Here is a 25,487-nt window from a genome sequence, read left to right on the forward strand (position 1 = left end):
GAGGAATGTGTCCCTGTTCCAAATTCACAGCAATTTTACTTTCTTTAGAGTCTCTGGAATCTGTATGTGCACTCACTTGTGTAAATGTATACATATATACAACCAACATATCATATAGATATTTAAGAAAAACTCAGGGAGAAAGAGAGGGGGAGAGAGAGCACATTTTATAAAATTCTTTGGTGATATTATTTTCTTCAAGAAATTAAATTCTCTATTAATTAAGTTCAAATCTATTTTATATCATTTAATAGAATATAAAATAATTATTTCTGTTTCCAGAAAGTTGCTGAGAAGACAGAAGCCAAGAAAATTAACAGCCAAGTTTTATTTCTGCATGAGATTATAGAAAACAAAGTAGATACAACAGAAAACAGGTGCGAGAGGGAGGAAGCGTGAGTTTAATAGTATTTATATCTTCAGTATAAAATTCAGCCTATATATTTGACTCTGGATTTATGGCTAGTCACAATTAGCTCAGGATACTTGACAAAAGACCATTTTGTCAAAGGCAAAGATTTTCGAGATACTACAAAAGATGTTGCTACCATATGAGGGCAGGGAAACACAACTGCTGAGACACCATTGAATTTCTGAGGCCATTACTCTGGCTGTCTTTAAAGTTAGGAGCAACCACCTGAAACAGCTAAATAGTTCCTTTAGTTCATGATGTTCAAAGGCAGCTATCAAATAAGATTGCAATTTTATATTAAAACATATTAATGTTTGGCAAATTCTCATGTTACTTGTAAATTGTTTAATAAATCTATATTAACTTTACCATTCTCAGCAGTTAATCAGCCTCTGAGTAAGCAGGGGAGATTTTATATTAAAGATTTTTAAAGGTGCCAAAGTAAATCACATTGCATTAAATGGTGTTCCCCAAACTTGCCTGATCATTAGAATCACCTGGATTGCTTGTTTTCCATACAGGCTTTGAGTCCCACTCCAGACCTTCTAAGTCCTAAAATGGTGCCTGTAAATATATGGTTTAAGCAGTGCCTCCAAGTGATTTTTATGATTGAAAAAGTCTGGAAAATATTGGTAAAAAAATCAATTTCAACTTAAAATCCTCTTTAAGTGATCAATTCTTGAGTTTGAGCTTCTATACCATCTTTGGAAGGGGGCAGTTTCTGGGACTATGGTGGCTTATGTGAAAGTGAGGCTGCTAAATATTTTGACTTAATGTTTTGACTGAGATAACCAAATCAACTGAATCTCTGGAGTTCTATACTAGGACAAATACTAGAAGTTAAACCTTTTATCCAACATGAAAGCAATGATTGCAAGAGCTAACAATTTTTTCCATTTGCTTCTGTTCCCACACTACTAAAATTTAAACACATTAAATAATTTTTACTAATATTTCATGATGATAAGGATATTGTGAAATAATTAGTAAATTTGAAAGGCATTAAGCACTTTTAAATTCTATCCATATAACAGGTTAAGATTTTCTTTTTTAACCATTTTCCCCTTGTATCCATTTTTTTTAATCCTGTAAAATTCTGGCTATTTCACCCCTAGAGTCTTAAATATCATATTCTTTCACTTTTAAGTTAAATTAATTTTTCCATGGGAAAATATCTTTTAAATAATTTTTTATTCATCAAAAATTAGTACTACAACCAAAGCATTTTAAACCTATATTTACTTTATACATATAAATTACCAGTAGAGTGTCATGGATGTAAACACTGTTATTAAACCTCAAAATACATGAAAAATCCCCCAAATATTTGTAATTTGAGGGAGGGGAATAATTACAATTGAATTTTTAATTATTCCATTTTCCATGTCATGTTTTTAATGTATTTGGAATTTATAGGAAAATGATATTACAAACTTACTCAATGATTATAAAAGTGGCATGAACATGAACATCTCGTTACATCTGAGATGTAAATGTATTTTTTCTTTATAAAGAAATACTTGGAAATAAAAGATATTATAAATCAAGCCCTTTCATGTGCATAAACAAAAGGCATTGTCCATTATCATTCCGCCCGGTTTAATACCTGCAAAGCAGAGGGGTTTGGGCACCTTGAAAAGAAAACAGATCAGTCATTTTTTACCTGAGTGGAAGCAGCAGAACCTTGGGTTTGAGATGTGACACCCAGATAAGCTGTTAGTACTTCACTTAAAACAGAAAGCCATCTTGTCCCTCTGTTTTATGAAATTTAAATGCAGTGGGTTGTAGAACTATATATATCGCATCTTCCTTCTCTGAGAACCACCAGGGCACCCATGAAAAGAAGGTGTATCTCAGTAGGGTTTTCCTTGTAAAATATTTAAGTGAAAAAATGAGCATTTTAAGGCTTTCACAATCATTCTTTTTCAACATGCAATAAAATATTCATACAATGCAAAAACGCTGCAGTTGTTACAGCATTTTAATTTAAAAAATAAACAGTACAATGGTGATTTCCAAGAATGCCATGCAATAGAATAAAGTAAATACCAAGAGAAGAAAAGGAAATTATATTTTTAATCTTCTAGAATTTCATATTTAACAAAGCAACCCTTCACTTTTATTTCAAATAAGAGCCTTTTTTATTAGAGAAATCAAGACAAATTTAGTAGACAGCACAGATTATTTACTTGTTTTATAGGTTCTCAGTTTGCAAAATGGCATTATCACTTTTATTAGTTCATTGCTTTAGCTCATCACATGACTAAGTCTGCAAACCCAGAAAGACTCCTCCATTAACTTCTTAGGAAGTAGTTTGGATTGCTTAATGAGTTACGTGCTGGAACGTTTGACTATAAGGAGAGTTGATGAAGATAGCTCTAGAAAGAGCTGGAAATATTACATAATAAAAATATTTTAGAAGTTTCTGAAAGGAACTTCTTCTATAGATATATTTCCTATTTTCCTATTTGGGTCCATGATACACTGAAAGGCAACAGACTGGGCTAATATGTAAAGGGTATTTCATATGTAAATTAAATTTAAGCATTTATATAGAGTAAATATAACAAATGTAATGAAATGAATATAATGAAATAATATATCATGAACATAAATCAGCACAGAAACAAATGTCAATGCATATCTCAGTCTCCATTAAAGAAGGGTAAGTACCTCTTGGTCAAAGAAATTGGATTATGGGAAAATTAAGTTCATAGGTCACAATATAAATCAGAGAAGACTTGGTCTTTCGTTTCCTTTTGAAAAACTTATTGGCACCACCTCTGGAGCATACCTCAAGTAAAGGCTATATTTGTTTTGACAAGAATTAACAATTATTTATAATGGTCAGCCCTTTCAAAGGCATTAAGTCTTCCATTTAAGTATGTATGCATGTATTTATTTCTCACACACTAAGCATTTGAAGAGAACTGTCAGCTATTTAGATGTTTACATTTTGTTTCTGGAAATCATTTTTCCAGAACACATTATATATGAGTATGATCCTTAATGCCTCATCAATAAAAACAAACAAGAGGCTACTGAAACACAGGCCATGAGGTTGCCTTTGATGTCACTCAACTTTATATTAAAATTAAATTTTAGAACTCTGCAGGAAGTAAGCACACTAGGCATGCAGGGGTTAACCTGTGAGCCAGGGTCAAGAGGAATGGAAATCAGCAGGGGTAACCAGATGTTAGAGAACCCCAGGCATCACCTCCCAGTTGGTGATCCGCCTCTCTGGCCCCACCTTGTCCCAGTCTGTGTGTTTGAATCATGGTGCTTCCCATTGCCCTCCTGACTCTGACCTCCAAGTTTCCTGACCTTAGTTTGCCAACCTGGTTTTGCTCTGTGGTAAGCCTGACTTTGACCTGGCAGTCTGATTCTAATGTTCTGCTCTGTTTCTGATCTGCTTCCTGTTTTCTCTGTCTACAGTGCCCCAGGTCTTAATTTCTATTTCTACAACCAAATCTCTATCCTTGACCACTCGTGTTTGATGCTTTGGCATTTTTGTGACTTGGCCTATACCTTAGCCAACCTATTCAACAAAAGAAGGAATGATGCTAGCCTATCCCTTCACAAATTTTAGATTCCATTGGTATGTCAAGGTTTCTAGATCTTTAAACTATATGTAAACCATATACCTTTATATACTATATATATATATATGTCAGCAGTAAATTGAAGATATCAAGAAGAGTTAAATTTTGAAGACTTTTATTTTCAAAATCTAAGCCTGACAGAATCAACTGTGTATTTCCAAAGCATATAAATTAGCTTCCTTTATTTATCTTAAGCTATCAAACTACAAGATCTGTATGAAAAGACAAAGTAGAAATTTCCTTCCTAATAAACAAATAGACATAATAAAACATCATTTCAAGTGGCATCCTTTTGGGAAATATGATGTGGGATGAAGGTGTCACATTGTGAAATTTTAATTAAAGCATATATAAAATTCCAATGGTTGGCCAAGAATTATAACTAACCTGACTTTGCATATCAATCAAAGTTTGTTATGTAGTGTAATTGCAAACTAAATGTTCCTGTATTTTTAATACACATAATGAAAAAATGCCACTTGTGGTTAAGTAACTGAACTTAACCACAAGTAATCATCCCATGAAGCTAGTTCACAGAGTAAATCAACTAAGACCTACAAGAAATCAGTCAGCAAGCTCCAGGTGAATTTTGCATATTCAGCACTCCAAAGAATAAAAATTATATATATTCATAAATCCCATGGAGGTTCATAAAACCAATTAGACATCACACATTCCAGCACTTTCTGAGCAGTATTCTTTAAATAACTGCAGTTTAAAGGAGCCGACAAAATATGAAGTCCAGAAACAATCCATGTTTAAATCACATGAGTTATCGTACATCTCTTTGACAGATCTTGGTTCAGAAAATTCAGGGCCCCAAACTCTAAGTCCTGATTGTCCTGCTGGTCCACATGCACACAACTGGAAGCCCAACCACAGACAGACAAACAAGATAGAAAAAGATGAAAAAACTGGGGCTTCCCTGGTGGCGCAGTGGTTGAGAGTCCGCCTGCCGATGCAGGGAGCGCTGGTTTGTGCCCCGGTCTGGGAAGATCCCACATGCCGCGGAGCGGCTGGGCCCGTGAGCCATGGCCGCTGAGCCTGCGCGTCCGGAGCCTGTGCTCCGCAACGGGAGAGGCCACAACAGTGAGAGGCCCACGTACCGCAAAAAAAAAGAAAGAAAAAAATAAGATGAAAAAACTAAGGGTGATTTCAGAACCACTCTGAAGTATATTCTGAATACTTATTTGCAGGCTAGATAAGCACAGAAGTTCTGTGAGAAAATAATGTCAACCTTCATTCTGATAAAATGGTGATGTTTTGAAGCACCCATCAAGAAACAAGAGTGGGTTTCAGTGACCCTCATACCAGCCTCTAACTCTGTGAAAATCAAATTATACCTTCACCTGTTTCATCTCATTAATTCCTTCTGAAAACATAAGCTCCTACAAATCTTGAAATGACAATTATTTAAAGTGTCTTCTTTAAAGGGAGCCAATTACCACACTACCAGCAACTGAATAGAAGATGTAGTGAAATGTCTCCCCCAGGAAACAGGAGCCATTGTCAGCAAAGAAGAAGAGGACTAGTGGATTCTCTCCCTCCAACCTGGCAAACACTTACCACAGTATCTTAACCAGAATAGAAGCTTAATTTATATTTCCTTTAATATTTTGACTTAATCCCAAATAGAACTGTAGCGTTTGTGTAAGAAGAAACAAAACAAAAGAGAAGGAACCAAAAATGCAGTTACAAACAAAAAGATACTTCCCTCACGAGAGAAATCATTTGGTGTCTTTTTATCTGCCCAGCTGGATCTCCCGCCTGCTTGGCTTAAGCCGCCTAGAACTGCATGTGGAATACTCAGGGGGGCGCCCTAACCCTCTCTCCAATGCCCCAATCTGGTTTAAGATGTTCGATCTTGGAATGATACAGGGCTGGGGCTGCATTCTGCACCTGGAAATAGTCTGGCTGATGTGACATTTGAAAGGCTGCTGGAGGATCTGGAGGTCACACACAGAAGCTGCTGCAGCATCTGTATGAGCAACCACGTTATAAACTTGAGAATCTGCTAGTGTCCCTTGTGGAATGGCTCTCTAGTTTCTAAGAGCACCCAGGACCTGTCAGAGTCAACATAGAAGCCTTGGCCTCAGACAACAAACACACACAATCCCACGGCTAATTTTTCCAGGCTCAAAACCTGTCTAGGAATTAGAGGCTATTTAACGGAACAAGTATCTTAAATTTAGTTAAAGGAAGATGAAAAAGAAATGCTCCAAACTGGGGAGAGGGGTGCTATGTCTATATATGAAGCTAGTGAAAAATTACAATGGTCCAATCATTCATTTAGCATTACATATCTAAGAAACCTCAGGTTTTCTATTGATTTTTTTTTCTTCTTTGCAGTTGTTTTTATATCTGAAGAAACACTCCTTTAAACCTCCACCTAGAAAAAAAAAAAAAAAAAGACCTGGACTTGATACCCTTTGAAAACTGAGCTAGCCTGAAAAGAATGAAGCTATGCCACTGGGCACTTCCCTGGTGGCCACAAGCATTGTTTACTTTAAACCACACTGCCTCATATAAGTAGTTGTTTAGAGCCTTCTAACCATTGAGGGAGCTAGAATCTCTCCATTCTTCTAAAGCATTTCCATTTCCTAGTCGTCACTGTTTTGTAGCACTGTTGTAACTCTTCTCTTTTTTTTCAACTACAGTCAGCACTTTCTCCCCATTGATTTCAATAAGTGAGCAGGAGTAAAAATTACTACTTGACTAGTAAACCTGAGGTTAAACATCCTTCTGGGGGTGGGGAGTAGAGGGGGGGACCGTAAGGACAGTAAGCTGGAAAAACTGGAATAGTGAGGAAAATTCCAGAACTACAGTTAATCTGCAGCAGGCAACTCCTCTAGGTCTTTCTTTCCTTCTTTTCTAAGAAAGAAGAGAGAATGCTTCCTTAATATCAGTACAATGTTTCAGCCGCACTTAATTTTCCTCTATATCAAAATAGAGAGTTTTATATATTAGCAGAAAAATCTAAGCTACAGAAAGGTAGTAGCTCTTTGGTTATGGTTAGGCACATTTTAAAAGAAATCTTTAATAACATACATTTTTATCTGAATTTTAAATATTAATGTGTATGAATAAGTTTATAAGTACCCAATCAACAAATGACCTCTGCTTTTCCATCTAGTTTTTCACAGAATTGTATAGTTTATATTCTACCTGTATGTACCTCAAACATTTTCACCTAATTTGACAACTAGTAATTACTATTTAAATGTAAGTCAACCTCTTATTACAGTCTGTAACTGAATTTAAGAAGGAGAAGCATTACTTCTTTGACAGATACCAATTTATTTGTATATAGACCAACATAGGTAAAGAGAGTTTTCGATGGAAGCAGAAGCAGAAAAGTTTTTGCAATAAAATAATACAATTTATGATTGTGTATTCTGACACATAGCTTACAAACTGCAGGTGAAATAAATGACGATAGGGACTTTATTCTTAATTCTGGCCATTACCTAAGTGAATGATCAAGTCTGAACCTTTCAGAGAGAGCTGTGTTTTTTTCTAAATACCTTCCTACTAAGCAGCCTAAAGGGACCCGTCACATCAGTAACACCTTCTATGCGCTGTTGCATCCCAGCTTGAACACACTAAACTCGGGGGGCCTTTGAAATCTTTAAAGCCAATCACACATAAGACAGATTCTATATTGCAGGACTATCTGGCTACACTTCAGCACAAAACAATATTTCAAGCTTTCTGATATACATGTGTCACCTCTTTGTGACAAATAGCTGGTATTAATTAGGCACTAGACTTGGTGAGATTGCTGTTATTAACTGAGAGAAGATGGGTTGGATTTAATTGTGTGTGACATCAAAGTCAAGTGACTGATATTTCAAGCATCATTTAAAATGTTTGATATTGAAGTCATTGTATTCACATAAAGACTGTCTAAAAATAAAAAGGAGACTGATCAGAAAAGAACTGAAATGCTTTTGTACATCTATCTTATGAAGTGTATTTGATGTCATTTTACTGATATTTTCCATCCACATTATGTAATATTTGTTTGTTTAGCTGCATAAAGTTTTCAATTCATAATAGACTTTAAAGTTCTCAAAATTAACACTGACCCAAACATGGTCTGTTTATACTGGTAACTGATCTTAACAAGACAGGTCATCAATTTGTTTAAAATGTGTTTTAATGTAAACAAAAATAAAATAAAGACATGGAGCAAAATTATTTTAATAAAATATTATACATAAATGACCATTAGGTATAACTCAAATAACAAGCATTTGAAATTTTTTAAAAGTAAAACTTTATCAAGATTTTTACAGAGAAAACAATTATGCTACCTAAAAAATAAATTGAAACACTATCACTGAAATTATTTAATGACAACCAGCATTTCCTATGTTATGTTAATACCTGAAAATGTAGGAGAGAAACTTTGTAAGTCAAGATCAATCCAGTAAATCAAATTAGTTGAAATAAGGATGTTCTAATATAAAAGTAATGTAATAGTTTAATTACTTTCAGAGAAAAGATTAAGATATTTATTCGACAGTTGACAAAATACACAAGACAATTACATAGAAATCTGCTTAATTGAAATGTAATATGTTGTAACGAAATACCCCTTGGGTATGGTTTTAAGAACAGAAATACAATTCACAATAGCCAAAAGTTAATATGTTTTCTAACATATCACCAAATGCTCTGCAAAAGCAGAGAAAAGATATCCAAATATAAAAATGTTGAGAGTTGAGTAAACAGTGTTAAGTCATTGTATTTGAATAATCTTTTCACTTTTCTTCTTGATCTTTTTTAATCATATAGATATGTTCAATGAAAATTTAGTCAAAAGAGTATGCTTAAATTTTTTAACTACACTTTAGTTTTATATTATGTATGTAATTCCCCCCAGTTTATTCTTAAAATGTTCTGAATTACTTATGAAAATAATCCTGACAAATCATTTGATTTTTTGATATATTTGACTAATGATCAAAAATGTAACTTAAGGAAAAAATAGTGATTCATAAAATAGAAGTGCTAAAACTTTATCTTTGAAATTACTTCTAACCCTCAAATTTAATGTAGTATTTCAAGGTGATCATGAGCCCTTAATTCTGTAGACAAATGGTAAGATGTGTGAGGTACCTATGCATATCTGACAGTTTATATACAGTAAGTTCCAAAAATAATTAGGAGGAAATCCTAATTTTTGCTTTCTATGGACCTGATTAAATAATTTAAAAACCAACTTTACTAGATCCATAGACCTAAGAGGTTTGTTTTGAATAATTTCAACTACATGCCCTCTGAAATTCAAAACTTTTTAAGAATATTAAGATGAAAAATAAGCCATATGTTTAAAATTATTCATTACCAATTATTTCTTTGGTTTTCTAAATTTATCACAAAAAACCAATTCTGTGTTTTGTTCTGTATTTCTGTCTGTTACATTTGGCCTTCAACAGAACTGGTTTTAAAATTATATCCAACTTAGTTATTATAGTTACTTCAAATGGTATTTGTAAATTGTAAAGAAGTATTCATTCAAGTAAAAATTATTAGTAGTATAAAAATCATAGGACTAATGTTATATATATTTATATTATATATTAAAGTGTCTGGCTTCTCACTATAAGGACACTTTTGTTAACAGAATGAATCAGACTCAATAATTATGCTCTGGATCCACCATAGGCAACACTTTGTAGTAGAAAATAATTATGATAACTTACTTTACCTATCATATTATAGTGTACAAAGTATTTTTATTTTTTCTAATATTCATAATAAGCTAAGGCATATGAATTTTTGTTTGTTCCTTCACACTATACCCTCCTCCCTACCCCATGTCCTTCTTTGTTAGATAAATGATTGACTAAGTTATGCAGAAGTATTAAAGAGAAATGATTGTTTAATGTGAGTCAGTCCCAGATCAACTCATTTCAAACAGGACCCTCAGAATTTAACCAGAGAAGTACTTAACACTGAGGCTGCCTGACACTGTGACATTTCAATGCGGCAGATACACTGGGGTTAGAGGACTTTCCCACATCCTTCCAATGTGATGGTAGATAGTCTCTTATTTCCCTGGGTGCAGAGTAGGTCCAGATTTAACGTGATTGGTTGCTTTTGTTTTTCCCCTCCATCTTTCTCAATGTGTGTCACTGGTTGTCCTTATCAATGGTAGATTAGAGAACGCTGCTAAGGAAACTATATTCAGAAGTTTGATTCGTTTGTGAACATAAGCATACCCCTAGATCTGCCAGATGTTTTGTGAATTTGTGTTCCTAGTCATAAAGTGAGACTGGTAGATGGATCTAAACTGCTTCATGTTTATCATAAATATATATTTCATGGCAGTAGAAATTATGAAGTATGTGAAAATATCTAGGAAATTCCCTGACGTATAATAAGTATTCAAAATGATAAATAAATTTTTAAGCAATTAATTGATACATTAACTAATATAATTTCTTCTGATTTTTTTCCTAGGCTTTATTTGCATACAATGAATAAGTCAGAAAATAGTATCTTAATCCTGACCCAAGGTCTGTTCTCCTTGTGTACCCACTTCTGGTCCTAAGACAGAACACTGTCCCCATCCAGACATCCTCTGTCTTAGGAAGAACGAGGTGGGCAATGGAGTCAATGTTACTGGTCCCTCAGGAACCATAACTTGGCCCAGCTGCACCCCTGTCAAGGCTTCATTTGAGAGAAAGGCATAAGAGGCAGACAGGATTTCAGGTTCTATTCAAGGAGGAAGCACATGGGAACCAAAAGATCTCACCTCTAGTGAGGTCTCACCTCTCATCACAAGCAGAATTTATCTCTTAGATTCTCCTTACATTCTACTAAAAGAAACAGAGGCCTAATTATAACTGGCTTAACAAATTTTAACTAATATCATTAAAGTATTTGTCTGAAACCAGTACAAATTATTAATTTATATTTTGAAATAATATATTCTGAGCTAAAATATACTGAGTATATGATTTAAATATATTCAATATGACTCACTTCACAGCACACTAATTCCAATAATATCCTTTAGGAAATTTTCCCTTTAATCTATGTCTTGAAAGTTTCCACCTTCTATCTCCTCCCAATATAAAAATGATGCAAGTGGTCATTTTAATAGAAAATACTTAATGTTTGAACAGTTCTGAGAATCAATAGGTCAAAGCACAGTTATGTTTGGTACCTTGGATATTGACTAAAACTTTAATGTAGGATACTCATAATTTTAAAATCTTGTGTGCATAAAAACTACCCTTTAACATACCTCAAATTCACTTCTTTTTGGGTCATGATGAACCCCATATTCTCAAATCAAGTTTATTGTTAAAATAGATTATGTTTATTGTTTTTACTATGTAAAACTACTCATTCAACAATATTTATTGGGCAATGCTGCAGCAATAACAGTAAATTAGACAGGTATGCATCCTGTTTGCATGGAATTTATATTATAGTGGGAGAGAGAGAAATGCAAAAGTAAGCACAGAAATATAAAAGTATAGATCACGATACAAGCCATAAAAATAAAATAAACTATTGTGATAGAATTACAGGGCAGTGAGGGAACTAAGGTGTTTGGGAAAGCCATCTCTGAGAAGGTGATATGATATTTAAGCTGTGTCTGATGTGACAATAAGAAATCCACTCTGGAAAAATCTTGGTGAAGAGAATTCCAAGCAAAGGGAATAGCAAAGGCAAAGGCCTTAAGGAACACACAACATCTGAAGATGCAAAGAAGCCCGGGTTGTCTGGAGAGCAGTGCTGGGGAACAAGGGATGGAATGAAATGATACAGAAGTAAATAGATGGCAGATTAAGGAGAGCTATGGATACCATTGTGAGGAGTGTGAATATCATGCTAAGTGAAATGGGAAGCCAGGCCTGAAGGTGGAGGCCCCCCTTTTAGCTATAGTCTTTGTCCATTCCAGCAGTAACCTAGATTAAATTCTCATCAGCAATAACATTTTCCAGGCTCTTCTTGCTGACCCTATCTCATGATTGATTGGTGGATAATCACCAAAGGGCTCCAGTTGCTCTGCGGAAAGGATAGAGGAAGATCCACAGTCTAAGTATGGAAATGATGTTTCAGGCAGCATAACGCCAGAGATTGATTCTGTAACCAAGCAGCAGTTTCCCTGGTTTCAATTACCACTACTTCTCTAATTGGCCCTCTTTTTTCAACTGAATATGAGATTCTGAATCAATTTTTATTTAGTTTCTTATTTTCATTATTATCTTTTTATTTTTATGATGTTCTATATTCTAAATATCATCTCATATATTGATACATTTATTTTTACATTAATTCTTAGAAATATCAGCATGTGAAATTTTCAATAATATCTCCTCCAAGAAGAGCATGAGTTGACAAAATACTAGCAGAGAGGTTAAGCAAATGTATGTCTCCTCCATTTCATAAAATTCTTTAAAAAGTAAAAAGTGATTAATTCTTTAAAAAGTAATACGGGCTTCCCTGGTGGTGCAGTGGTTGAGAGTCCACCTGCCAATGCAGGGGACACGGGTTCATGCCCCAGTCTGGGAAGATCCCACATGCCACAGAGCAGCTGGGCCCATGAGCCATGGCCGCTGACCCTGCGTGTCCGGAGCCTGTGCTCTGTAACGGGAGAGGCCACAACAGTGAGAGGCCCATGTACCTCAAAAAAAAAAAAAAAAAAAAAAAAAAAGTAATAAGTGCAGGTATTTTTCTTGAAAAAAATTTCTCTATTTGCATTTTTTATCATCAAGACTTCAAACACTAGGACAGGTCCCCAGTATGAAATCTTTTAGACTTCTAATTGCTGAGGTAGACCTTTTTAAAGGTGCTTTTATCTCTGAAAGAACACTCCCTTAGAAGGGTTTCTACACATTTTTCCATCATTGGTAACACAAAAGGATCTTTCTTTAAGACTCTGGTACCTGAAAGGATTTTTGTAGTAACAACATGCAAAGCATTTGTGTAGAGAGAGAGAAGAGAGCCATGGAGAGGCAGTATTACCCAAATCCTCAGAGAATACTATTATGTTAGTGACCACCAGTGGAGAATGTGATTTGAATGTTCTAATCAGGTTCTCTAAAATGCAAACTACCCTGAACTTTCTGGAAAGGGACATTTGGTGTAATAAAGATATTACTATGTGTAATAAAGTGACAAAAGCATAACTATCTGCCTAAGAAATCACACTTCCCAGATTAACCATTTTTTTCCCCAAAATCTGTGTTCTCTATTTTGGATACTGCAAGATGAGAGCATGATTGTCATTGCAGACAGAGCTATGTCCTAAACAAACCTTGCCCCCAGAAGTATTTTACAGTTTTACTAAAACTCTAGTCTGTGTAAAATGTCAAATATATGTGAATTTTAATTAAAGTTGGAATGTTTGCTTGTCATAAATAAATAAATGCATTTTTAAGAAGTCAGTTTCTCAGCCAAGAAGAGCATTTTGTGAGCAATCACCTGCTCACTCGGGTCACTCTGGAATCTAGTAGAACAGCCAGACTCTACTCAGAGTGGAAATTCTTTCCTCCTCACCATTACTTTTTTTCTATGACGTTGGGGAACCTGCAGACCAAACGATTGATTTATTCTGTTGTCTGAATAGAGGGAAAAGGAAGGAAAGAAGGGCAGAAGGGTAGAAAAGAATCTAAGTGGAAACTGTAACTAGTATATACCTGTTTTTCAGTTAACAAAGAGCAAGGAGGTGAATTGGAAAAGATCTTTGGCAACCCAAAGTCCTTTCCAGGCTATTACTGATCGTGAGTGTCTTTCTGCTATTCAAAACAATGCCTCAGGAGGTAAATCATCCCCTGAGGTCATGGGTGAACTTAAGCAATAATTTCTGACACAGAAATAATCCAATCAATATGGGGCCCTGCGATCTGGGTGAACCTATGGGAACCTAATTCCTATACCTCCTACTCCTAGCTGGTCTCTAAATATAATTCTATAACTTTTGAGGATAAATATTTTTCATGGTAGTATTTTACTTTACTAAGACAAAGAATCTTTTTTACATTTAGAAATTTTAAGTATGGGACACCATAATATTCTTGGCATGTAGCAAACCAAATATTGGGCATATATTAGCTTTAGCCTTCATAGATTATTTACATTAACCAAGCATTGGATTATAAAATTAAGACTGCCTCCTTTTGAGAGCTTAAATCCAGAATGCACAATAGACAAGTTGAGTAAGAACCTATGGTCAGGGCTTCCCTCGTGGCGCAGTGGTTGAGAATCTGCCTGCCAATGCAGGGGTCACGGGTTCAAGCACTGGTCCGGGAAGATCCCACATGCCGTGGAGCAACTAAGCCCATGCGCCACAATTACTGAGCCTGCACTCTAGAGCCCGCAAACCACAACTACTGAGCCCATGTGCCACAAATACTGAAGCCCACGCGCCTAGAGCCTGTGCTCTGCAACAAGAGAAGCCACCGCAATGAGAAGCCCATGCACAGCAACAAAGAGTAGCCCCTGCTCACCGCAGCTAGAGAAAACCTGCACACAGTAACAAAGACCCAACACAGCCAAAAATAAATAAATAAATAAATAAATAAATAAATAAATAAATAAATAAATAAATTTTAAAAAAAACCTATGGTCAGAAAAAGAGAGACTTAAAAATCTCTAAAAGAGTGTTTGTTCTCTCTTGACTACCCTAAGATATAAAGGATATTCTATGATTCAGAAAAATGCAAAATAAAAGCACGTAGCCAAGGCAAACAGGCCATAGGCCTTATTAGTTGGTTGCACAAGAGGGATTCATGAAGTTTGGTGTTTTTCATATATGCGTGTGTGTGTGTGTGTGTGTGTGTGTTTAAAGCATCTGCTTTGAATTTTTTATCACATAATTATGTAAAACAAACTATTATGCTTTGTAATATGTGCACTGGTGATCATAACATCTTGCAATGACTACAGCATAAGAACATCCAGACAATATATTCAGAATGAAATCTAAGGTAATAAAAAAAAAATCAAGTAACACATACTAAATTTTTCCATATGAACAAACTAAGGTTTTAGAAATGCTCCTAGATTTCAAAGTTTTATTTTCAGGTTAACAAATTCATGAATACACAGACATACACACACACATACAAACACTTATAAATCAGGCAATTTATACAAATTGACTAAATGAAGATTCTAGAAAACTTCTAAGTCATGTGTTTCATGAAGTTTATGTCTATACACAATATGTACTACACACATAAACTCTAACACACTCACACATTCAAAGTAGCTTTGTTTATTTTGGGGGGGTGCCATGTGGGGGAGAAGGATAGTAAAATTCATCCAAAGATCCAGATATTATGCAATTTATTGACTTAATGCAGAGAACTGAAATATGTTGTTTTGTTTTTAGCATACTTTTAAATATTTTAAATAACAGCATTCTCTAGTCATAAAAGTAATACTCACTAGCTGCATTAAACTGTGAATATACAGAGAAGCACCAAAAAAAAAAAAAAAAAAGCCACCAAAAGACATCAAAACACAAAAAAATGTAGCAGGATAAGAACAATGGATCTCAAAAAAAGGCAAAAACGATTAAAGAATCACCAATAGTAAGTCCTTACCTATCAATAACTACTATAAATGGATTAAATTCTCCAATCAAAAGACATGGACATAGAATGGACAAGGAAACAAGATCTAATGATATTCTTCCCACAAGAGACTCACTTTAGCATTAAAGACAAGAATAAACTGAGAGTGAAGGGATGGAAAAAGATATTTCAACTAAATGGTAACCAAAAAAACAAGGGTAGCTATACTTATATCAGATAAAATAGAGTTTAAAATAAAAATGATAAAAAAGAGACAAAGAAGGTCATTATGAATGATAAAGGGGTCAATCCATCAAGGAAGACATAACAATTATAAATATTTATGCACCTAACACTAGAGCACCTAAATATAGAGAGCAAAAACTAACAGAATTAAAAGGAGAAATAAGCAGCAACTCAGTAATAGTCAGAGAATGCAATAGCCCACTCTCAACGATGGATAGATTATCCAGACAGATAATTAATAAGGAAACAGCATATTCGAATAACACTATAGACCAAATGAACCTAACAGACATATATAGAACATTCTATCGGCCAACAGCAGAATACACATCAGTCTCAAGAGCACATGAAGTATTTTCTAGAATAAACCATACTTTAGGCCACAAAACAAGTCTTAGCAAACTCAAGAAGACTGAAATAATATCAAATCTTTTCTCTGATAACAATTGTATAAAACTAGAAATCAATAACAAGAGGAAAACTGAAAAACTCACAACTACTTGGAAATTAAACAACACTCTCTTGAACAATCAATGGATCAAAGAAGAAAGTAAAGAGAAAATTAAAAAAGTATCTTGAGATAAACAAAAATGGAAATGCAATGTACCAAAACTTATGGGATGCAGCAAAAGCAGTTTTAAGAGGGAAGTTCATGACAATAAATGTCTATATTAAGAAACAAGAAAGATCTCAAATAAAAAGCCTAATTCTATGCCTCAAGGGACTAGAAAAAGAAGAAGAAACTGAGCCCAAAGTCAGCAGAAGGAAGGAAATAATAAAGATAAGAGCAGAAATAAATGGAACAGAGAACAGAAAAGAAATAGAAAAATAAATCAACTTGCATTGATTCTTTGAAAAGATAAAAATTGTTGACAAATCTTTAGCTAGACTAACCAAGGAAAAAAGAGAGAACACCCAGATCAACAAAATTATAAGTGAGATAACAAAGGATTATAAGAAGCTACTATGATCAACTATACACCAACAAAACTGGAAAACCTAGAAGATATAGAAAAAAATGTTTGTAACATATAACCTACCAAGACTAAATCAGGAAGAAATAGAAAATCTGACCAGACCAATTACTAGTAAGGTATTTTAATCAGTCATCAAGTATTTCCCAGTTAAGAAAAATTCAAGATCAGATGGCTTCACTGGTGAATTTTACCAAACTATTAAAGTATTAATGTCAATTCTTCTCAAACACTTTCAAAAAAATCAAAGAGAAGGCAACACTCCCAAACTGATTTCACAAGGTCAGCATTACCTGGATACCAAAGCCAGAAAAGGACACTACAACAAAAGAAAACTACAGGCCAATATCCCAGATGAATATAGATGCAAAAAATTCTCAATAAAATACTAGCAAACCAAATTTAGCAGCATATTAAAAGGATCATTAACTATGATCAATTGGGATTTATCTCTTGGATGCAGGGATGTTTCAATATACTCAAATCAATCAATGTGATATAACACATTAATAGAATGAAAGAAAAAAATAGGATCATCTCAACAGATATAGAAAGAGCATTTGACAAAATTCAATATCCATTCATGATAAAAATGCAACAAGTTAGGTATAGAGGGAACATACCTCAACTTAATAAAGGTCACATATGACAAGCCCCCAGCTAACTTCATACTTAATGGTGAAAGGTTGAAAAGATTTTTCTCTAAGATCAGGAAAAAGACAAGAGTCCTTACTCTCACCACTTCTATTTAACAAAGTACTGAAAGTCCTAGCCAAAGCAATCAGGCAAGAAAAAGAAACAAAAGGCATCAGAATTGAAAAGGAAGGAGTAAAATTGGCTCTATTCACAGATGACATGATTTTATATATAGAAAATTCTGTTTTCTTTATATAACAAAATAACTGTTAGAACTAATAAAATTAATTCAATAAGTTGAAGGATACAAAATCAATACACAAAAATCAGTAATGCTTTGATACACTAACAACAACTTATATGAAAAACAATTAAGCAATCTTATTTACAATAGCATCAAAAATGGTAAAATAGTTGGGAATAAATTTAACCAAGGAGGTATAAGATCTTTACACTGAAAACCACAAGACATTGATGAAAGAAATTTAAAAAGACACAAATATATCAAAAGGTATATGTGTTCATGGATTGGAAGTTTTAATATTATTAAAATATCCATACTTCTCAAATCCATGTATAGAGTTGATGCAATCCTTATCAAGATTCCAATGACATTTTTTAGAGAAATAGAAAAACAATCCTAAAATTTATATGGAACCACAAAAGACCATGAATAGCCAAAACAACCCTGAGAAAGAAGAACAAAGTAGGAGGCACTTCACTTCCTTATTTCAAGCTACGTTAGAAAGCTATAGTGATAAAAAAAACTAGGGTATTAGCATAAAAACAGACACATAGATCAATGGAACAGAATTGAGAGCCCCCCAAATAAATCCATGTATATATAGTCAACTAATATTTGACAAGGAAGACAAGAATATTCAGGGGGGAAAAGACAGTTTCTTCAATAAATGGTGCTGGGAAAATTGGATATTGACACATAAAAGAGTGAAATTAGATGAATATCTTAAACCACTCATAAGCATTAAATCAAAATTGATTTAAACTTAAATATAAGACCAGAAACTATAAAACTCCCAGAAGAAAACATAGGAAAAAAAGCTCATTGACATGGGTCTTGGCAATAATTTTTTTGGGTATGACACCAAAAGCACAAGGAACAAATCAAAAATAAATAAGTGGGATGACATCAAGCTTTTTAACCTTCAGCATAGCAAAAGAAACTATCAATAAAATGAAAAAACCTACAGAATGAGAAAAAGATTTTGCAAACCATGTATCTGATAAGTGATTAATATCTAAAATATATAAAGAACTCATATAACTCAATAGCAAAAAACCAAACAATTCAATTAAAAAATTGTCAAAGGACGCAACTAGACATTTTTCCAAAGAAGACATATGAATGGCCAATGGATACATGAAAAGGTGCTCAACATCACTATTCATTAGGGAAATGAAAATCAAAACAAGTGAAATTTCACCTCATACCTGTTAGAATGGTTATCATTAAAAAGACAAGAGATATATATTAGCAGGGAGGTGGAGAAAGGGGAACTCTTGTGCATTATTGGTGGGACTGTAAGTTGGTACAGCCACTATGGAAAAGAGTGTGGAGGTTCCTTTTAAAAATTAAAATAGAACTACCACATGGTCCAGCAATTCCACTTCTGGGAATATATCCAAAGGCAATGAAAACACTAACTCAAAAAGATATCTACACCCTCATGTTTATAACAGCACTGTTTATAGCAGCCAAAATATGGAACACGGAAAGAACCTAAGTGTACATTGATGGATGCATGGATAATGAAGTTGTGGTATAATATTTCACACAGTGGAATATTTTTCAGCCACATAAAAGAAGAAAATCCTGCCATTTATTGTACAACAACATGGATTGAACTTAAAGTCATTATGCTAAGTGAAATAAATCAGATAAAGACAAATACTGTATGATCTCACTTATATGTGGAATCTTTATAAAATAAAACAACCTAACTCATAGAAAAAAGGTCAGATTTGTGGTTATCAGAGGTGGGGGGTGGGTAGGTGGTGGGAAGTGAATTGGATGAAGGTAGTCAAAAGGCACAAATTTCCAGTTTTAAATAAGTACAGAGATATGATGTACAACATAATGACTATAATTAACATCGCTATATGGTATATTTGAAAGTTAAGAGAGTAAATCCTAACATTCTCACCACAAGAAAAAAATTTTTTCTTTTATTTTGTATCTATATGAGATGATGGATGTTAGCTAAACTTACTGTGGTAGCCATTTCACAATATATGTAAGTCAAATCATTATGCTGTACACTTTAAACATATACAGTGCTGTGTGTAAATTATATATTAATAAAACTGGGAAAAAATTTATATATTGCTTGTGGAAATGAAAATACTTTAACATTTCTTAGAAACTTATTTGGTAACATATTAACAAGACTCAAACATATTCATGTTCTTTGATGATATTCTGCTTCGTGTCTAATATGACTACATTATGAGAAATATGGAAAAAATCATATCACAAATATGTTCATTATTGTGTTACACATAATGATAAAAATAGTAGAAGGAACATAAATGAAACGTAGGAAATTGGTGAGGTAAATTATACATACAAAATGGAAGAATACTATGTATTTATTCAAAATAACATGAAATTATATATAAAATAAGATATAAGGATATATTGTACAACACAGGGGATACAGTCAATGTTTTATAGTAACTATAAATGGAGTGTAACCTTTAATCTTTGTGAGTCACTATATTGTACACCTGTAAATTATATAATATTGTACATCAAGTATACTTCAATTAAAAATAAATAAATAAATAAATAAATTTTAAAAATAACATGAAAAAGCTAATGATGTAATATCACAGAAAAAGCAGAATACAGAATTATATACATAAGGCAGTTGTACTTTATGTTAGGGATAATTTCCTGAACACCACACAAAATTCAAGACAACCCTTCAGATAGGAATGTCAATGGAGTGATGAATTTACAGAATATGTACATCTACAGGCATGTTAGCATATTTTTACCATATGCTTCTTTCACATTTTCAGGCTTATCTCTTACATTTCTCAGTGTTCTCTCCAAAATGTCAGCACTGAGTAAAATCGTGATTGTTTGGCCTTCATCACAGTGTTTTATCCAAATGAAATTCTATTCCAGTATTATTGATTTTCAGGCCCATTTTTCAGCACCAGAGCAACCCACCATTTGAGGAACACTTGAAAGACGGTGTTGTAAGAAACTATAAATATTTTAAATTATAAAAATTGAATACAGAAAAAAACATAGCCCAATAGTTGCCAAAAACATTTACAGAATTTCTGATATATATAAACTACAGCATGTTTCACATGATACTGACTGAAAAAGATGGTGGACATTTCCATTTAGCAGTTAAAGTGACACTTTATAAGAAAATAGCATAAACCCAGCTTATAATTCATGCCAGCTTTGGTTTTGGAATAACAGGTTTTTACATTTATTTCAGCAAGTTATTTAAATATATGATCAATCCTAAATGATACATAAGCCAAAACCTACGTTTTATGAAGCAAAATTAAGTTTAAACATATCTAGTCAAGCCCCAGTGAAATACTCGTTGAATTGTGGGCCCCCAAAAATATGTCCATGCCTTAAACCCCAGAACATGTAAATTTTAACTTACTTGGAAAAAGGGTTTTTTGCAGATAAAATTAAGTTAAGGATCTTGAGTTAAGATCATCATGGATTATCTGGATGGCTCCTCTATCCAGTAACATGTCCTTATAAAAGACAAAGGACAGACTCGGAGAATGGGAGAAGGCAACGTGAAGACTGCAGAGATTGGAATGCTGGCTACAAGCCAAGAAACACCAAGGAACCCCTGGAGCTAAAAGAACCTGAAAGAGGAAAGGAAAAGAATATTCCCTAGAGCTTCTGGAGGGAGCGTGGCCCTGCCAATACCTGGAAATCAGACTTCTGGCCTCCAGAACTGTGAGGCAATAAGTTTTTGTTGTTTTAAACACCAAGGTTGTGGTAATTTGTTAGGCAAGCAACAAGAAACTTATACACCATCCTTTAATTTTTCTCTTTTTTAAATAAAACCTTTTAATTTCTAGTAGCAAAAATATCCCTTTATAAATATGCATTAACCCTTGAGGGTCAGAACGGAAAACACACACACAAATATATACATAGCCAAGGACTAGCAAATCAATACATGTTTACACTTTCAACTATTTTGACAAGGGCAATTTGTCATTCATTATAATGCTTCAGAATAAGCTGGTTCCTAGTTTTCAAAAGGATGTTAGCTTTAAAAGCATGAAAGCCCCTCAGTACACTCATTAAATCCTCCTTGAGAAGTGACTTGAATATGTCAAATTCCTCTGAGAATTATAGTGTTTATTATTAAGCAAATTTATCATCGTCCTTACATCAAACAAAACCCAGAAACTTCAAGAAGAGAGATCATAGAATTCTTGATACATATGAACTAGGAAAACACAGTAAATTCTTCCTTTTAACCTTATTCACTTACTGCTGAGAGATGAGGATCAGAGATATACTTGTCAGTTTGCAGCAGGACAAATCTCTGAAATATGTGCGTTCTATTTGCAACTCATCGCCCACCCCTATTACACACCCACTGACCTCCTTGGCATCTCTAAATAATAATTAAACTCCCCAAATTCCCTCAAGGATCCAAATTATGAAATTTATTTTATTGATCAGACCATCCAATGAAATGGTATACTTACTAATAAAAAATATTTTTCTATTATGCATATGTACTACTTTTTTTAAAGAATAAAAATCGCGGGCTTCCCTGGTGGCGTAGTGGTTGAGAGTCCTCCTGCCGATGCAGGGGACGAGGGTTCGAGCCCTGGTCTGGGAGGATTCCCACATGCCGCGGAGCAGCTGGCCCCGTGAGCCACAATTACTGAGCCTGCGCGTCTGGAGCCTGTGCCCCGCAGCAGGAGAGGTCACGATAGTGAGAGGCCCACGCACCGTGATGAAGAGTGGCCCCCACTTGCCGCAACTAGAGAAAGCCCTCGCACAGGAACGAAGAGCCAACACAGCCATAAATAAATAATAAATCATTCAAAAAAGAAAAATAATAAAAATCGCAAATAAAATACACATGCTGAATTTAAGAGACCGTTTCCTCAAAGCTGCTCTGGACCAACAGCATTCCCTCCAAACCCTGGGGAAAGATTTCTGCAGAGGTGCCATGACAACTTTTCACCAACAACCTGTTTGTAGAGTGGGTAAGGAGCTAATACAAGCAAAGGAGTTTACATCTCTGGAGGTTCAGCCAGCTAACGTGGTCTGAACCTGCCACATCTATATTAGAATCATTTTATAACCAAACTCCATTTACAACCCCGAGTCCAGCAAATTTCACATCTCTTAACCTTACATAATTCTTTTCTCTGTTCACCTTGCTCTGGCTGAAGTGTCAAAAAGGTCATGTGGGCGATAAGAATTACAGTAGTCCTCCCATTAACCGAGGTTTCGATTTCCTCGGTTTCAGTTACCCAAGATCAACTACGGTCTGAAAATATTAAATGGAAAATTGCAGAAATAAACAATTCATAAGTTTTAAATGCACTCTGTTCTGAGTATTGTGATGAAATCTCTCATCCTCCAGCTTCATCCCACCTGGAACAGCAGTCATCCTTTGTCCAGCAAATCACACCTCTTAGGCACTTAGTAGCCATCTCTGTTATCAGATCAATTGTCATGGTATCACAGTGCTTGTGTTTAAGTCACTCTTATTTTACTTAATAAAGTCCTCAAGGCATGAGAGTAGTGATGCTGGCAATTCAGATATGCCAAAGAGAAGTGGTAAAGTGCCTCCTTTAAGTGAAAAGGTGAAAGTTCTCAACTTAATAAGGAAAGAAAAAATATTATATGTTAAGGTTGCTAAGATCTATGGTAAATTTTATTATAATGTATTATTATGATTACTCTAGTTTAAAATTAAGTTATTGGTATTAATCTTACCATGCCTAATTTATAAATTAAACTTTATCATAGGTGTGTATGTCTAGGAAAAACCATATTATACATAGGGTTTGGTACTATCGTGGATTCAGGAATCCTCTGGGCGTCTTGAAACGTATCCCCTGTGAATAAGGAGGGACTACTGTAATATTATTGCCCATAAAAGTAACAAACAGATGAAAAGGAAAGGAAAAGAAAGGAAAGGGAGAAAGGAAGGGAAGAAAATGGAAGGGAAAGAAAAAAAAAAAGCAAAGCAAATGAAGAAAAGACCTTTGTAAAATGTGTCCCCATGTAACTCCTTCTAAGGAAATTTCCCCCAAATTTAGTGAGCACTCAGTCTCCCCTTCCTCGCCTCTCATTCACCAGTCAGGCCACTGCAATCTGGCTTCTACTCCATTATCCCACTTAAGTCATTACACCAAGGTCACCAATAATCCCCAAGTTGCTAAATCCAAAAGACTCTTTTTAAATGTTTCCTTTCTTGGCCTCACTCCAGTGTTTGACTACTTTATCTTAGAACATTCAGCCTTTGCCTCTATAACACCACTGGCTACCTTTACCCCACCATTCCAAACAATCCTTCTTTTTATGGCATGAGAATATTCTAATAATATATTGCTAAATGGAAGTAAGCTGAATATATATAATTTTAGCTATGTAAATATAGATGCATATCACATCATTAAAGACTCTGAAAAACATTAAATGTGATTATTACCTCTAGGTGATGAATAATATGAGCAATCATATTTTTTTCCTTATTTTTCAAGATTTGTCAATACAACTTAATAAAGGTCATTTTTATTTCATTTTTTTAAAGAAAACAATGTAAGTATTTTAATAAAAACAATCCCACAGTATTTATTGTTATCTGGTAATAACATAAAGGTGAGCAAAACAATATGAATAAATGCTTTAGAACTACACTTCTAACAAAGCACACCTAAAAAAACTGTATTGCCTTCTCAACAATTTTTCACTTCATTGATCATTTCTAGTTGGAGACACTTTGGAGCAGAGTAATGTTATCTCCTTTTAGCATGATCCGACCCAGTTGTTTTCTTGACTTTGTTTTAGAATGAATCTCTTCTGCATCATCTAATACGAGGTTCATATACTCATCAAAACCAATGATACAGCCCTCTATCCGCATATTCACTTGCTCATAAAGCCACACCTGAATCCGAGATCTATTTTGCAAGTATCTGAAGATGAGATTGATTGGCTGCACCATCACCTTCTGCACCTTCTGGCCCTGGCCCTGGTACGTCATGGTGGAAGCTCACAAAGACCACACTATCCCACACACTACCTCAAAAAGCAACTTCCAGAATCTAAAGGTCATTTTTATATGCACATGGAGCAACAATTTAAATACATGTAGAGATAGAGAAATGTCTCTTTACATACACTTTTATTTTGTACATACCAAAATTAGAGTGACCTTTCCAAATGTATTGGACAATGCCACATTTAGGTATTTGCCCAACAGAAATGTATATATACATGTGTATATGTATATATGTATGTATGTATGTGTATATATATATATACACACATATATATATATCCATCAAAATATATGCAAAAGAATGTTAATAGGAATAACATATATAATAACCTCAAACTGGAAACTACCAAAATGTCCATCAAGAGTAGAATACATAAATAAGTTGTGATCTACTCACTGAATACTATAGAGCAATGAAAATGAACATACTGCAGTCACATAACACAAATGGAAAAATCTTAGAAACAAAATGTTGAGTGAAAACACTGTACATATATATACTGCAGATTTCATTTAATATGAAATTAGAAACCTGGCAAAACTAATCTATGGTGTCAAGATAGTGATTATCACTGGAGAGACATGAGAATGGAAGACACAGCAGGGTCTTCTTGGATGTTGATGATATACTCTTTTTTGATTTGGGTCCTGCTCACATGGGTGTGTTCAGTTCATAAAAAGTCAAGTTTCACAGTTGTAATTTGTGTATTTTTTCCTGTATGTATGTTATATTTCAATAAAGGTCTCAACAACTCAACTGAGAACTACTGCCATCTTTGAGTGAGGAAGTATCACTA

The 25,487-nt window shown here is 34.2% G+C and overlaps 1 protein-coding gene across 1 annotated transcript; it reads right to left on the reverse strand.

The window, feature by feature from the left end:
* Positions 1-24,393: 24,393 nt before the first annotated feature.
* On the reverse strand, positions 24,394-24,706 carry LOC307053116 (small nuclear ribonucleoprotein E-like; the record flags this gene model as incomplete). The annotated part of the gene is made up of 1 exon (XM_079704423.1): positions 24,394-24,706. Exon 1 carries the CDS (start codon positions 24,670-24,672, stop codon positions 24,394-24,396), a length of 279 nt encoding a protein of 92 aa, XP_079560549.1. The 5' UTR covers positions 24,673-24,706.
* Positions 24,707-25,487: the final 781 nt, after the last annotated feature.

The sequence above is a fragment of the Hyperoodon ampullatus genome, assembly GCF_949752795.1.
Source record: "Hyperoodon ampullatus genome assembly, chromosome: 5".
Classification (NCBI taxonomy): Eukaryota; Metazoa; Chordata; class Mammalia; order Artiodactyla; family Ziphiidae; genus Hyperoodon; species Hyperoodon ampullatus.